This window comes from Carcharodon carcharias, chromosome 18, assembly GCF_017639515.1.
Source record: "Carcharodon carcharias isolate sCarCar2 chromosome 18, sCarCar2.pri, whole genome shotgun sequence".
Classification (NCBI taxonomy): domain Eukaryota; kingdom Metazoa; phylum Chordata; class Chondrichthyes; order Lamniformes; family Lamnidae; genus Carcharodon; species Carcharodon carcharias.
In genome coordinates, this window is record NC_054484.1 from 40,615,728 (window position 1) to 40,633,331 (window position 17,604).

The 17,604-nt window shown below is 42.9% G+C and overlaps 1 protein-coding gene across 2 annotated transcripts in view; it reads right to left on the reverse strand.

The window, feature by feature from the left end:
* Positions 1-2,464: 2,464 nt before the first annotated feature.
* The window catches only part of LOC121290655 (myelin protein zero-like protein 1), a 48,985-nt gene continuing 33,845 nt past the window's right edge, over positions 2,465-17,604 (reverse strand). Inside the window, exon 6 of one of the 2 annotated variants that reach the window (XM_041211391.1) lies at positions 2,465-2,988. In XM_041211391.1, the coding sequence (XP_041067325.1) occupies positions 2,866-2,988 (123 nt within the window). In that variant the 3' untranslated portion in view covers positions 2,465-2,865. Of the gene's footprint in view, positions 2,989-9,818; positions 10,070-17,604 lie in introns of those variants that run through there. The other variant, XM_041211392.1, reaches the window with a different exon arrangement.

The following is a 17,604-nucleotide window of genomic DNA, read 5'->3' on the forward strand; positions in this document are numbered from 1 at the left end:
TGGCACCCCATCCACCACCTTAAACATTCACTTCCTCCACCACCCGCACCCTGTCAGCAGTGTGAACTATCTACAAGATACACGGTAGCAACTTGCCAAGGCTCCTTTGACAGCATCTTCCAAATCCGCAACCTCTACTATCTAGAAGAACCAGAGCAACAGATGCATTGGAACAACATCACCTGCAAGTTTCCCAGAAAGTCACACATCTTGACTTGGAACTATTTTGACATTCCTTCAGTGGGTTAAAATACTGGAATCTCCTCCCAAACAACATTGTGGTCTCCTCTACATTGGAGAGACCAAATGTAAACTGGGCGACTGCTTTGCAGAACACCTGCGGTCTCTCCGCAAGAATGACCCAAACCTCCCTGTCGCTTGCCATTTTAACACTCCACCCTGCTCTCTTGCCCACATGTCTGTCCTTGGCTTGCTGCATTGTTCCAGTGAAGCCCAACGCAAACTGGAGGAACAACACCTCATCTTCTGACTAGGCACTTTACAGCCTTCCGGACTGAATATTGAATTCAACAACTTTAGGTCGTGAGCTCCCTCCCCCATCCCCACCCCCTTTCTGTTTCCCCCTTCCTTTTTTTTCCAATAAATTATAAAGATTTTCCTTTTCCCACCTATTTCCATTATTTAAAAAAAACCCCACTAGAGCTATACCTTGAGTGCCCTACCATCCATTCTTAATTAGCACATTCCTTTAGATAATATCACCAACTTTAACACGTGTTCTATTGTACTATTGTCATTGACATCTTTTGATGATCTGCTTCTATCACTGCTTGTTTGTCCCTACAACCACACCCCCCCCCTCCACCACTCTCTCTCTCTATCCCTCCACCCCCCACACACACACCTTAAACCAGCTTATATTCCAACTCTTTCTTGGACTCGAACTCAAGTTCTGTCGAAGGGTCATGAGGACTTGAAACGTCAACTCTTTTCTTCTCCACCGATGCTGCCAGACCTGCTGAGTTTTTCCAGGTAATTCTGTTTTTGTTTTGGATTTCCAGCATCCGCAGTTTTTTTGTTTTTAACATTGTGGGTATACTGATACCAAATGGACTGCAGTGGCTTGAGAAAGCAGCTCACCACCTCCTTCTCAAGGACAATTAGGGGTGGGCATTAAATTCTGGCCTTGCGAGTTATGCCCATATCCCATGAACAAGTATAAAAACAAAAATTTCTACCCTAAACTTTCACTGGCCTAAGGAGAACAACCCCAGCTTCACCATGCAACTGAAGTCCTGCATCCACTTTTGACTCTAATTATGTCCTATTCACCTTCTCCAACGTTGACATACTTTCTAAAGTGTGATACCCAGAATTGGATACAATTCTCCAGCTGAGGCCCAACCCAGTGATTTATAAGGGTTTAGCATAGCTTCATTTCTCTTGTACTCTATGCTTCTATTCATAAAGCCAAGGATCCCAAACGAATTTGTAACAATGTTCTCAACTTGTCCTGCCATCTTTAAATATATATTTTATATATATATATATACCCTCAAGTTTCTGTACTCTTGTGCCATAAACTGTATCAATTTGTTTGTATTTCTTCACTTTTTCCCACTAAAGTGGATCACAACTTTTCTGTTAAACTGCACTTGCCATAGGTTTGCCCATTTCGCCCGTGTCTCTTCTGAAATGTTACTATCCCAGTTTTCTACATTTCCCAGTTTTGTGCATTCTAGAAAAATTTCAAATTATGCCATGTGCTGGTTATTGATATATATCAAAGGAACAAGAGTCCTAGCATCAACCCCTGGGGGATGGCATTGCATACTTCCCTCCAGACTGAAGAACTGTTCACCATTGGTCTCTTGATTGACTCCCTTTACATTTTGCAATATATTTTGAAGTTGGTGTAATGGATGCAAAATCATTGTTTTGCATTTGGACAACATGCAGCGTACCTTCTCCAGATGCGGATTCCAAGTGGTGTGGAGGACCGAGTTCTGTATTCCCTTGCATTCCTATGCACTGTGGATGTGTTACCTCAGCCACTTTCCTTGTTGTGTTCATACATATACCACCATTGCTTGTCATTTCTCAGCACCATGGCTGCTATAGGTTCTTCTCCACACTTCCATGCCCACCACCTGCAAGCCCTATCTCTTGGACACTTGTCTTTGACCGTGGGCAATTCTCTTACAAGATTTTGGGCAGTGAGGTACCCCCTCTCCCACCCTCTTCCCCTTCTCTGCACTAAGTTCTGCTCAGGCAAGGTTGTGATTTGCACTGGAAGACTACAATATCAATTCCCATTTGTGTCAAAAGATATGAAGCTCTTTGCATTACTTACTGTGCAGCATTTACTTTTCTGTATGAAATTACATCATATGCATATTTATATGCAATAGGTCAAGTACTCATTAGTACAATGATCCATTATCTATTATAATCCGTGACAATAGGCTTTAAAAAATGTCACAAAGGGGCAAAACTATTTTGAAAGAACAAAACTTTATCGTAAAGTTAATTTTACTAAACAGAAGTACGGTCAACATATAACTGGTTATAGATGAGCTTTACACTTTTTTTCTAGTCTTAGCAAATAAGCTTCTTCCTCCAGACAATGCTAGTGGCAATTTTGCAGATATGCATCTAACTAGCCAAACAGCTCCAACATGTGATATAATGAAGAATCCATTTGTTTTAATACCCACAGTAATTCAGAACATTTGCAAGAAAATTCTTATTGGTGAAGGCAATTGGCATGTTAAGGCTGTTGTGTTTTCATGTGAAATTCCTAGAGAATTGCTTTACAAAATAAACCAACCAGCAATGTCAACATCTTACACAGCTTTTCTATAGCCAATATTCCACAGGGATCATCAGTAGGTCTCTATTGCTTTAAGCTGAAACTATGGAAAGGATAATCCACATAAATAAATGTTTGTTCAATCCTGTGAAATTCTTTTGGTCAGTTACGCAGAAAAAAATCATTTTCTTTACAGGTCTAAAAATCCTGACGTCCTTCATGGAAACAAATCATCCCAATAAATTTAAGATAAAATAAGTTTTCAAACAGCTAAGGCAAGTACAAAATATTTTATAATGTAGAACACAATTTAGCAAACTTGTTTGAATTTATACACTTATGCACTTCTAGCTAGCATTAGAGCAAGATTTTGCAACAAAGTTGTTAGAATGTAATTTTAGGCTTTACACAATTTAAGGAATGTCAATTGTAGGTACGTGCTGTTGCTCAAGAATAATGCAGAAGCAAAATAATACTACTAATGTTGCAGTGAATCAATCATTTTTTGTAGAAACCATTTAGATTTCTCTCTTGAATAAGACCCCCGGTTTGTGCAGTCACCTCAGCACAAATTTGCTTTGTTACTCTGAAAAGTGACCATTACCACTTTTAAACTTGCTCATATACTGCAATGTAGCGTTTTCTTTCTAACTGTACTGTTCAAGTAGTCTGCCTTGGGTGAAGTAATGCTCATGAATTTGTTAATTATATCAAGTGAGTTCCTGAATGCCATCTACCAAATGGTTTTTATATACAGACTACATCAGCAATCTGGAGTGGTTTGTGTTCAGAATTCAATTTACATAAAATGGAATTAAATATTTAAATAAGATGCTTTTTCTTATTTATACCAACATGCAATTACAATGCATGTTTTTCTTCATTTAAGGCAAAAGACATATAATTAAATTCACATATTTACATATTTGGGGATACAGACACAGATTATCAATGTAAAATATTACTATGTTATTTTGACATTATCAAAGGCTACATACAAAGCAAACAAAAGTTATATAGTTTGATGATCTTGATCTAAAATATAAATGAGCGACAAAACAATTAGCAAAGGTGAGAGCAGGTGTCACTGGTCGACAAAAAACATTTACAAGTGAAAATGCCATTCACAGAATTCACATTTGGAAGCAAAATATAATTGTCAGTATGGACAATTAATATCTGATTGCAACACATTTTCAACAGCTTTACATGGAATGCTGTAGTGAGGGAATGTTAAATATACAGAGTTCAACCTGTATTGTTATCTTTTAAATGGAGGTTTGACTGAACCAATATGGTGCATAATATGTTGTGCCTTATCAGAGTTCAAAATGGGATATAACACACTAATTATACAGCAGAAAAAATGTGATCGTGACAAGTAGTGAGTGCTTGTCCACACCAGTCAGGACAGCTGACATGTATGAAGCTCTTTTTCCTTTCCTCAGTATTTTGCTTCTTCTCAAAGTCTTTGAACTATCCTAGAAGCCCTTCCAAACCTTTACTTTATATCCTTTTTTCAGGGGTAGACCTCAGGTGCAATATTGACAAGACCTCACTGTTCTATAAAAATTCATCTTTAATTCAAAAATGCTTAATTTATATGTAGAGTTCTTTGTTCAGACCAGAGAGAGATGCCCACCCCTAGATTATCTTGCAGGGATCCCTTCACACCTTACCTATGATTTTTGTTCTTAACTAACCACGCCCTCACGGCAAGCTAAGATGGCTTTCCTTATCGCATCCAGTCCTGTTTCTCCATGACCCATTTCAAACTGATATTCCACCAGTTAGGAGCCTTATTATTTGTATGTGTGTTATCAGTTGTCTTTGTTTAAAGCTGTTCATAAGGTCAGTCATCCAGGCTAAATGTTTTAATTCCTTATCGAACTATTGAATCATAGAATGATTCACCGTTTTAACTAAGTTACCTTCTATTGTATTCTCACACATTCATCAGCTTGCTCGTTTTAGCAAGCAGCTTAGCTAAACAAGGTTAAAAAGAAAATTCTATCACAACTTCATGATATGGCTGTTTATTTAGGTATCCACCCAGCTACTCTTCCACCATTGCAGAGGCATTATCTGGTCATGTCCCCTTTCCCTGGGCTAAGCAAAGACCATCAGTCCTAGTGTCTAATAATAATAATTTCAGACTAGTTTCCAGAGAAATGTAACTTAAGCAATTTAGGAAAAAGGCACTGTGAATTAATCAAGCAGTTATAAAAAGTAAGCACTAGAGCTGAACTTCAAAGGAGATTACAAAAAGCAATGGAACAGCTGGCAGTGGCTGTCTTAGAAATTCACAAACGACATTTCACTAGAATTATTAGAGAAAACAGCACCTAGCATAAAGACAAATTCAATATAAAGCCAGAAAGAAAACAGACATTAAAATAAAAGCAAAGCGCTGAAATAAAAACAGAAAATGCTGGAAAAACTGAGCAGACCTGGCAGCATCTGTGGAGAGAGAAACAGAAATGACGTTTTGAGTCTGTATGTCTCTTCTTCAGATCCTCTTCTGAGCCCATGCCTGAATATTGTTCAGATCTTGCTGTTTATGGACAACACTGCTTCAGTTCCTGAGGAGTCGCGAATAGTGCTGAACATTATGCAATTGTCAGCGAGCATCCCCACTCCTGACCTTATGAAGGAGGGAAGGTGATTGATGAAACAGCTGAAGATGGTTGGGCCCAGGACACTACGCTGAGGAACTCCTGCAGCGATTTCCTGGAACTAAGATGATTGGCCTCTTATATCCAAAACCATCTTCTTTTGTTCTCGGTATAACTCCAACCAGTGGAAAGGATCCCCCCCCCGCCGCTTCCATTGACTTCAATTTTTCCAGGGCTCCTTGACGCCACACTCAGTCAAATGCTACCTTGATTTCAAGGGCAGTCACCCTCACTTCCCCTCTGGAGTTCAGCACTTTAGTCCATGTTTGGACCCAGGCTGTAATGAGATCTGGAGCCTAGTGGCCCTGGTAGAACCCAAGCCGAGCACAGTTAGCAGGTTACTGCTGTCAAAGTGCTATTTGATAGTATTGTACATGACACCTTCCATCACTTTGCTGATGATCAAGAGTAGATCGAGTAGAGTAATTGGCCAGATTGGAGTTGTCCTGCTTTTTGTGGATAGGGCATTCTTTGGCAATTTTCTATATTGTAGAGTAAATACCAGAGTTTTAGCTGTGCCGGAGCTGCTAGCTAGGGATGCGACTAGTTCTGGAGTGCAACAGTACAATTTTACAATAATACACAGTACAATTGCTGGGATGTTGTCAGGACCCATATAGCCTTTGCAGTATCAAGTACCTCCAACTGTTTCTCGATACCACATGGATTGAATCAAATTGACTGAATATTAACATCTGTGATACTGGAGACATCAGAAAGAGTAGCAGTTTGAACATTGACAAACCAAGCACAAAACTAGCTGGTCCCATTGCTCCTTCCCCTGCACCATCTCACCCCCAAAAAAGCTCTTTAAAAAGAACAAAATGAATGAGAAGTAAAATTTCAACGTTAAAGTATATGTAAAATATAGGGCTGTAACTTCTGTGGAGTGGCATGCACAGTCGGATTGCCACTCTACTCCTCCTGATATTTACCCTGAAATGCAGCCAGAGCTTTCTTGCCCTTCCTCCCGACTTCAGGCAGGTGAGAAAGGTGCGGTTCAGTGAGTTCCTGAGGTGATGTGTTGAGTGCAGCTGAGCAGAAGGTAAAAACAACATTTTTGTTTTTTTATGGCTCTAGCTGCCATAAAGCAGATAGGTTTAAAGGTCCAGCCACTTTGAGAAGATAGGGAGAAGTTAAGTGTATAAGGTAATTGAGCAGGATTGGGGGGGGAGGGGCGGTGGTGGTGGTGGTCAGTAGGTGTCAGTACTGTAGTTACACAGGAGTTAGAAGTGCTTTTAATACTTTAACATTTTCTGGGTAGCTATTACTGTAGACAATCAGAACCACCTGAAGTGTGTGATTTAAATCGGAATATCAGATGGTTCCCATTGCAGGGCAATTGCCCAACAAGCACCTGGACTTCCTGGGCAATTCCTGTGCAATCCTTACATGAGGACTTCCATTTGGGAGGGTGCGGGGGGGGGAGAAAGAGTGGTCATAACTTTGGGGTCCTCCTGAGTACGACACCCCAGAGATCGGAAGTTATGCGCCATAGGACAGACAACCCAAATATTTTGTGCTAGATTAGAGCAACAGGGACTTTGTTCTCAAATTTGGCTACTTTTGTTTAGCATCTTCTTTCTATCTTAAGAGTTGTAATACCTTTCCCGATTGACCATTTCCTCTTTTGTTAGTCCCTTCGGTGAAGACTGGGGCAAAGAATCTATACAGCAACATCTCCTGTGATTTTATCTTGCTCACCCATTAAGTGCCTGAAACCTCTGCAACTTACCTCTATAGAATGTTTTATTAAAAGCTTGGCAAATGAGATATTTGGGAAAATACTTGTTGCATACCTACTGAATACTTTTGAGCATCGATAGCTTTAGTTTCTATAAATTATAATCAAACCGATGTTTTGATATTATTGTACAGTATTTAGAATTAGAGGCTAAAATAGTAAAACATGTACAATAATATCAAAACATCGGTTTGATTATAATTTATAGAAACTAAAGCTATCGATGCTCAAAAGTATTCAGTAGGTATGCAACAAGTAGTTTACCTAAATATCTCATTTGTCAAGCTTTTAATAAATGTAAAAAGTGATTAATAAATATAGTATAGTGCAGAGTACCCAACATTAAGTAAATTTCATTTCACTAAATGCATTTTCTTTGCTAAAGAGCAAAGCAAGTGCCACTATATTTTGCTGTTACATTAACTCTGGCTTTAAAAGACAGTAAAAATAATTAAGATGGTATGGTTTTAAATTACAGCTCAGCCTCAAGACAGTTCAACCTCAATACAAGCATTTCTTTTTTATTCATTCATGGGATGTGGGCTTCACTGGCTGGGCCAGCATTTATTGCCTATCCCTAGTTGCCCTTGAGAAGGTGGTAGTGAGCTGCTTCTTGAACCACTGCAGTCCATGTGGTCTGAGTACACCCACAGTGCTGTTAGGAAGGAAGTTCCAGGATTTTGACCCTGCAACAATGAAGGAATGGTGACATGTTTCCAAGTCAGGATGGTGAGTGACTTGGAGGAGAACCTGCAGTTGGTGGTGTTCCCATCTATCTGCTGCCCTTTGTCCTTCTAGATGGTAGTGGTCGTGGGTTTGGAAGGTGCTGCCTAAGAAGCCTTGGTGAATTCCTGCAGTGCATCTTGTAGATGATACACACCACTGCTACAGTGCGTCGGTGGCGGATGGAGTGAATGTTGTGGTGCCGATCAAGCTGGCTGCTTTGTCCTGGATGGTGTCAAGCTTCTGGAGTGTTGTGGGAGCTGCACTCAGCCAGGCAAGTGGGGAGTATTCCATCAAACTCCTGACTTATGACTTGTGGATGGTGGACAGGCTTTGGGGAATTGGGAGCTGGGTTATTTGTCACACTATTCCTAACTTCTGGCCTGCTCTTGTAGCTATTTATATGGCTAGTTCAGTTCAGTTTCTGGTCAATGGTAATCCCAGGATATTGATAGTGGGGGATTCAGTAATGGTAATGCCATTTAACATCAAGGCACAATGGTTCGATTCTCTCTTGTTGAAGATAGTCATTGCCTGACACTTAAGTAGTGCAAATGTTACTTGCTACTTGTCAGCCCAAGCCTGGATATTGTCCAGGTCTTGCTGCACTCGGAACATACACTGCTTCAGTATGAGTCGTGAATGGTGCTGAACATTGTTCAATCATCAGCGAACATCCCCACTTCTGATCTTATGATAGAAGGAAGGTCATTAATGAATCAGCTGAAGATGGATGGGCCGAGGACATTACCCTGAGGAACTCCTGCAGTGATGCCCTGGAGCTGAGATGACTGACCTCCAATAACCACAACCAACTTCCTTTGTGCTGGTATGACCCCAACCAGCAGACAGTTTCCCCCCAATACCCATTGACTCCAGTTTTGCTAGGGTTCCTTGATGCCACACTCGGTCAAGTGCTGCCTTGACGGCAAGGACATTCACTCTCACCTCACCTTGGCAGTTCAGCTCTTTTGTCCACGTTTGAACCAAGGCTGTAATGAGGTCAGGAGCTGAGTGACCCTGGCGGGACCCAAACTGGGCGTCAGTGAGCAGGTTATTGCTAAGCAAGTGCTGCTTGATAGCACTGTTGATGACCTCTTCCATTACTGATGATGGAGAGTAGACTGATGAGACGGTAATTGGCCAAGTTGGATTTGTCCTTTTTGTGTACAGGACATATCTGGGCAATTTTCCACATAACCAGATAGATGCCAGTGTTGTGACTATGCTCTCACAATGAAGCTCCCACATTTTCCGAGTTGTATTCTATGCTGTTATAAAACTGTCACCTCACTGTGGCAACACCCTTGCTATTTTGAACTGCATAATTACGACAACTAAATAAATAAAAAATCTATTTTTATCCGATGTGGTCTCACAGTGGGTGGTAGTTTTGGAATAATGGCAGTGTTATTTTACATTTTGCACTATAAATTAAGCATGCAGACCATAATATTATTGTCCTCCTTCTCCCACTGTAGACCGTGGGCCAGATAACTGAACTAGTGTTTAGGAGTGGAAGGAAATTTTTGGAATAGGCATATTTCTTTCCTCAAAATACAATCTTAGTATTCTAAATATGTATTACCAATTTGTTTCTGTTTTGCAGCACTGCAAACTTCCCACAAATCTTTGCTGGAACAAAGAACGTTATCACAAAGATAGAAATAGCGCATGAGTAAGCATGTGGGTCACAAATTAAGGAAACAATCATAGGTTTGCTGTAGCCCACATATGAAAAATCCATTACACTAGACATCATAGGGCATGGGCATGGCAAATACTCAAATTTAAGCTAAGGGCAGGTACAGTCCCAATTCACTACAGCATTCCAAATTAAGCCTTTGATATTTTTCCCAATTAGATGGCTAAAATCCTAACCATGGTCCCTTGTTATCACAACTTGAACTTGAAATTTATTTCCTCCCCTTCCAGAGGATCAGTCACTCAATAATGTTACAAATAGGAACAAAATAAAAAGAAGCCAACATTTCAGCCACTCAGCCTACTCGCCATTCAGATTATTCAGTTAAAATATGTAGTGACTTTATATCAGGATTTCTGGATATCAGAATAAACAACGGAATCTGACTTGTAGATCTTGTTGGAATGCTTTCGTCCAGAATGATCTAGTTGAGCATAAATTACTGGGCCCTAAAGTTAAAAAAAAAACAGTTATTCAGATTTCAATTTTGACACATTATTCAAAAATTGCAAGTGCATGGCATTTATCATATTCAAATCTAAAGGTTAATTTAACAAGATAAGTCAAAGTCAAACTGAAAAACCAAGAAAGCTTTGGAAAATTCTCTTTTTTGTTGTGGAAAAATGAAGTGCTGCACTACATTTGGTCACGCAAGGTGTTTTCTCACATTATCTACACCAGATCTGTATGATAGAACTGTGCTAAGGTAATGTGACCCAAAGGAAGCACTGGGGTTAGGAGCTATTGTGCATGTGCTGTCATTTGACATCTGTCAAAAACACTGCAGGCTCCTGATTATTTTTCCTATTAAGCTAGGCTTACCCCTGTGGTACATGGAAAATTTATGTTGCAATGAATAAAGAGAGCTTTTCTCTGGGACCTTATAACATGAGCACTTAAGTAAAACAGTGAAGACAATATTGCTAAAGGGTGGAGCATTTTTTTCTCAAGTTCTTCTGATACCCACATCATAAAGGTCTAAATAAAAAATATATAATTGTATGCATCATTCCTCATAATAATGCTCACTCCCAAACTCAGATCACCACAAATCTTCAAAGTCATTCCTCCTGATGTGGCATGTGATGCACCTTTACCTTAATGGTTTGAACAGAACTGTTAAAATTTGTTATATTGTAAGGCACCAGTCTATTGGAACTTAACTGAGGCAAAGGAAGTTCTGAAACCATGACCATTTTGGCTGCTATATCCATATTGGGGCTTTTTATTTAGGAATAAAATAATATAAATCTTTGAGTTGCCAGATCTTAGTTTTTGGCTTTTTTCTTGTCTACCACATCACATGCCTCCCTTTCATCTGCAATTTGGCTGAAACAAGTAAATCTAACCTAACCATTGCTCTGTATGCTCAGATTACTGTAAAATAAAATAGCTTAATTACCCAAGCCAAGTCTTGTACTATTCAACGTTAACTTGGGCTGCCTATGATAAGCCTGAAGAAACATGCATATAAAATTGTCCATATTACAAGGGAGTTTTAATGTGACACCCCTGGGTCCTGCTATTGTTCCAGTATAAAAAGGAAGAATAGGAGATGGGGATTGGGTTCAGAAGTGGCAATCAAGAAACACATGGAAAAGAATACAGGTAAAAGTTTTAGATTATGTAGGTCAATGGTAGAGACTCAAGCATGACAAGGAGGGAGCTTAGTGCAGGGACTGACAAAGGCCAGTGACCAGTCTGCCAAAGGGCCTAAACTAATGGATGGGGCACTGGAGGAAAGGATGCAGTTGTATAATCTGATTTAGCAATAAGTAAAGGTACAAACTGGAAAAACATCTATTCCCAGTTCCTTGCCCTATTTATTTTTTGTGCAATTTATACCAAAGGCGTTCAAGAGACATTGAGGCAGGATTTGCTGTAACCAACAAATAAACACCAGACTTGCCCTTGCCTGTTAAATTTCCATGAACTTTTGCATGGCAAGTTGCTGCAAGTGAGAGTTGAAAACAGTGCAGTGCCCTCTCCATGACATCAGAAAGCTGCATAAAGAGAGCTTATTGGGCCAGAATTCACTGTAAAACCAACAATGAAGCTAACAACACACAACATTAGTTATGCACAAATCAGACTGCAGCTTCAGTGAATGCAGATGTATGGGTAAATGTGAAAAGCCAGAATCTGCTGCCCAAGATGTCCACTCTACCCTAAGTTGTGAGAGAATAGATTTCCAGCATCCGCAGTTTTTTGTTTTTATAACAGTATCTTACTGCCTGGCTCCCCTATTCAAATGTATTAAAGTGCAAAGTTCCTGTACTTAAGCTGTAGAAGTGGACGAAATTTGCCACAAAGTTAGGGCTTGTCCAATTTAGTCTAAATGCCATTCCAGTTTGATAAGGCTTAATCACTGCCTAACAATTTCTGGCACTGAAAATTAACCTTTACAAAATTAATGTTTTAAAAAAAAAACATTTTTGTCACTCCTCTCTCTTAATCCAATCCCTCGGTCCCTCTCTTATTTTGCTTTCTATACCCGATTTAACATCAACACTTCTTGGGTTCAGACTCTTGACTGAACTTTTCAATCAGTATCGCCCCAATTCTGTTGCGTTAATTATGCTTTCCTGGGAAACACAGTTTCAATGGCAAGTGGGCTCTCAATTGCCCGCCACAATATCACCTTGTCGTTCCATCATGTCGGGCGCCATATTTGAAGTGTAGCTGCGCGCACACCTCTCCGTGCTTCCAGCCCACGACTGCTGCAAAGGTGACATGGCCCTGAAAGGCAAAAAGACTACAGCCCCCAGGTTCAATGATGCACCCCTCAAGCGCCTTTTTGGACAAGTGGAGGTTCGCTGTGATGTCCTCTACCCCCACTCAGGCCGCAGGATGGGCAGCAACATCACTTGGGAGGTGGCAGCAGTGGTGGTTAGCACCAATGCCCTGCAAAAGAGGAAAGCCACCCAATGCCACAAAAGGATGAATGATCTCCTCTGTTCCACCAGGCTAAGTCACTCTTCTCATCATCCTCAACTCTCACACTCTCAAACCATCACACATCCACAGGGCCCTCACTCACTGCCAGTTCAAGAGCCATGATCATTCACTCTCTCACACACACCTTCATTGTCCTCATCCCATCCATGGGACAACTCACCACCCACACAGGCCAGGCATACTTATCATTTGGCCTGGCAAGTGTCCTGCTTACACTCTCTCCGTCTCCATTCATGCAGGTTAAACTGGCACACAAGAGGGAGAGGTCGCAGACCAGTGGCGGAATGCCTGATATCAAGGTCCTCACGGACTTTGAAAACAGAGCCCCAGCTGGCCGGGGAGGATCTGGATTGTTCCAGCGCTGATGGTGAGGTCAGCAGTGCTCTACCAAGTGAGGATCCAGCAGTGCAACATCCATCAGACAACCATGTTGTAAGTGATGTGTCCTCTTTCACAGGTCACTGCCATGCACTAATTATCTTCCCTTGCTTTTGCAGGTACATCTGCAAACAGCCGACAGTGTCCATGACCCAGCATCAAGCCCTGAAGAAACCTCTGAAGAGGAATCTGAAGGCACCCTCCTTGAAGTCCCATCACAACGCTCACCCACACCCTCCACCAGCACAGAGACACACACCTCGGTAGGAATTAGTTTTAGAGTAGCCTCAGGATCACAATCTGGTGAGCACATTGCACTGTCTGATCCACAGCAGGTGGCAGCAGGGACTTTCCAGGTGTCTGGCACTCAGGAGTGCTGGAGACCAGGAATTTGCTGAGTTCGAGTCAGATGATGAGCCTCTGGACTTGGTTATGTCACAGTTGCTGGAGTTGCAGAGGCAAGCTCGGGATTCCTCCATCATGCCTTACAATCTGAGGGGTGCAGTGGGCATCCCTTCCTGATGTTCTCCAGCTATCCCTTCTCCAAAAGGAGTCAGCCAGGGGTCCTTGGGCAGCCATAGGGAAAAAGATCAGCACACTCCGAGGCCATTCTCTCAGGTGACTTCATGAGTGTCCAGTCCATCCAAATCCCCTCTTTCTGTGACCTCAGTAGCTCCAGCTCCACAGTTCAAGGAAGATGCCACTGCCACACAGCAGGACCCCAAAAGCAGGCCAGGGCCCTCCAGGTCTCAGCCCTCCAGAGGGCACCTGTCAAGGTCATCACAGACACGGCACAGCAGTCAGCTGGCTGCCTCCATCTCCACCGTGGATATCTGGGGAGCACCAAGATGTAGCGGCAGAGTTAGGAAGGTTAAGATGTAACTCTTTCAAGTTGTAACCCTTCCAAGTAAGGTTAAGATGTAACTCTTTTCGAGTTAAAACAATTAAACTAAAAGTTAAGATGTAACTCTTTCGAGTACAAACCCGTTTCCATCTGTTTTTTTTTTTCAGATGAAGTTACATTGTTTCATAGTTTGCCATTGTGAGATTTGAACTCTTGATCTTGGGGTTACAAACCCAGTACCATAACCACTTGGCTATTCAGGCCAAGCAAAAGTTAAGATGTAACTCTTTCGAGTACAAACCCGTTTCCATCTGTTTCAGATGAAGTTACATTGTTACATAGTTTGCCATTGTGAGATTTGAACTCTTGATCTTGGGGTTACAAACCCAGTACCATAACCACTTGGCTATTCAGGCCAAGCAAAAGTTAAGATGTAACTCTTTCAAGTACGAACTCTTGATGTAACTCTTTCGAGTACAAACCCGTTTCCATCTGTTTCAGATGAAGTTACATTGTTTCATAGTTTGCCATTGTGAGATTTGAACTCTTGATCTTGGGGTTACAAACCCAGTACCATAACCACTTGGCTATTTAGGCCAAGCTTATTTTTTGAAGTCAGCATTGTGTGCCATTCCTTCGTCGCTGACCACAATATTCACTTTAATGCCCGTCTGACCAAGCAGGGAGGCAGCTGCAGTCTTCAATGTAACTCTTTCGAGTACAAACATGTTTCCATCTGTTCCTATTCAGATGAAGTTACATTGTTTGCCATTGTGAGATTTGAACTCTTGATCTTGGGGTTATAAACCCAGTACCATAACCACTTGGCTATTTAGGCCAAGCCTAAAGGCTGCACTGTAACTCTTTCAAGTACAAACCCATTTCCATCTGTTTCAGATGAAATTACATTGTTTCATGGTTTGCCATGGTGAGATGTGAACTCTTGATCTTGGGGTTATAAACCCAGTACCATAACCACTTGGCTATTCAGGCCAAGCAAAAGTTAAGATGTAGTTGCACAGCCTGGGCAGGGGTGTTAATCACTTCTACATAATGTTCACTATTGTCAATAAACTCCCATGATGTCACCCTATCTATGGCTCCTTGGTCTGATGAGCAGTGTTCATGTCAGTCAGATTAAAATCTTTCTGCACAAGATAAAGGCAGGTGTTTCAGTCCAGGGCCTCTTCCCTGCACTTTGCACAGCCTTCAGACCAAAGTGATGGTCCAGCATCTCAACAGTGCTGGTCATTGCTGCCAGAATGTTTTGGCAGGCGTCACAGAGTTCCATCATTCTCTCTGTGAGCTCTCAGTAGCTTTAAGATGGGACCGGCCCCCATCTCTTCAGCATCTGTGACCAGCGATGCTGTGCTCCTGAAGGGCTCAGGTGCTGAAGGTGGACAAAGGATCAGATTTTTTAGTTTCATGACTGCGTCTCTATATGACCCTGATCACAGAGCGGAAGCGAGCTGCCCTCGACCAGACAGGAATCAAATATTCTCAGAGGCTATGTGAAGATCTATGGAGTACCCTCATAGCATGTTCACATTATCCTCCTGCAATCAAGCAACTATTAGGGCCTCCGCTGCATCTCCATAACAGGAATATTATCACAGAGGGTATGTGCACTGCCATAAGCCAGACTGGAGTCAAATGTTCATAGGTGCATTGCAAAGATTGATGGTGTATCCTCACTGTTCACTGTCAACATCCTCCACAAATCCAGCAGCTATGAGGGCCCCCGAGCATGCCTGCCTCATTTGACCAGTGCGAGGGCCTCATCGCTGTCACCAGCATATTCAAGGATCTCCTCGCTCTCATCACCATCGATGTCCTCCTCATCGGAGGAGGCGTCCAGCTCTTGCATCTCCTCCTCAGTCAATTCCTCTCCCCTTTGCAGCGCCAGGTTGTAAAGGGCGCAGCATGCGACGATGATGTGTGACACCCTCTGTGGACTATATTGCAGGGCTCCATCAGACCAGTCCAGGCACCGGAACCTCATTTTCAGCATCCTGATGGTTTGCTCCACCAAGTTGCGAGTTGCAGCATGAGCCTCGTTGTACCTTCGCTCTGCTGCAGTCTGAGGCCGCTGCACAGGTGTCATCAGCCATAACCTCTGTGGGTAGCCCTTGCCCCTGAGGAGCCAACCCTGCAGCCTTTGTGGACCCTGGAAGATGTCAGGGATCTGGGACCGAATTGAGAATGTAGGAGTCATGCAAACTCCTTGGAAACCATGCACAGGTCTGCATGCGCCTGTGGTGGTGGCACACTAGCTGCACATTCTGCGAACAGAAGCCCTCATGGTTGTAGTTCACTGTGTGTCGTGATGGAGATCTGAGCACCACTTGAATGCCATCAATTGTACCCTGCACCTGTGGGAAACCCAAGACCTGGGGAAATGCAAGTGCTCTTGCATCCTGGCTTTCTTGGTCCCGGGTGAAATGCACAAAGCTGTGTGCACTTGCGAATATGGCATCTGTGACCTCATGGATGGGTGGAGGCTTGTGATATCCCACAGATGTCACCCGTGGAACCCTGAAAGGAATTACTGGTGTAGAAATGGAGTGCCGCTGTCACTTTCACAGTCACAGGCAATAGATGCCCTCCATGTCCATGTGGTGACAAATCCTGCAGCAGATGTGGCCGACCAGTTTCCTAGACACGTGCAGTTTTAAGCAACACTGGTTCTCGGTCATCTGCAGGAATGAAAGGCCATGTCTATAGGCCCTGGGTCTAGCTAGGTGTCGAACAACAATGGCTCACTGTGGCTCTTCAGTAGCATGTGTGGGAGCCCCAGCTGCCCCTTCTTCCAGAGGATGCTGCTCCTCCCTCTGTGCACCACTTGGATGTCCAGAGATTAGTGCGCTGCATGGCTGCCCGAAACGCCACCTTCCTCCGCCCCACTTGACCTGACCGATTGGCGGCAGCTTTGCCCATTGGACTACATGCTGTGCTCTCAGCTCAGGCACAGGCATTCTCCTAACCCATGTTGCAAGGCTGCACTGTTAGCTTGAGCCATGGGGGAGACTGGCCCAAACCAGTAAGATGACATTACAAGGGGCTGTGAGCGCCTCCACCAGTGACTGCTCCATGGACAGCTTTAGCAAGGAGATTGTACAACGTGCCCAGTTGTCCAATTGCTCTGCAGTCCACTAAAATGCTCATTAGTTTGCAGCTTGTGCCCGAGGGGTGAAAAACTCTGGAGCACTTGGTGGCACTTTGATGTCACTGCGTTGCTTGAGTGGGCAGATCAGCTAGAGGCTCGACTCCAATCATATCAATGTGGCTGTGCCTGAAATGTTTCAGCTGCAGAGGGATGGTCACTTTAAACAAGGTGTCCCGAATGCTTGGCCACTTCACTTGCCCACTGCACCCCCCACCCCGTACGTGCTTGTGCACTAACTTCAACCACAGGGCAGCCTTTGCCCACCTCCACCCCAAGTTGCCGCAACTGCAGGGCAGCCTTTGCCACCAGCCCCTTAAACTCACCTCAACCTTGAAGTTCAAAAAGCAACCACTCTACAATGTTACTGTGCACTCACCTCCAGGTTCCCCTCAAAGTGCAGCCCACTAAGTCCACACCTTTTACATGCTATTGTGAAACACATCGGTGTACAATCACACTGATGCGGGCGGAATATCCAGCAAGGGGGCGTATGAGTCCGGCAGGCTTGCATTATAATGATATGCTGATTTATTACAATGAGGTTCCTGACATCCAACGGCGGGAAACGCGGCCCATCGTTGGGATGAGCAGATGATCACAAACTGGTTTCACAACATCGTGGAACCAATTTTTGGCCT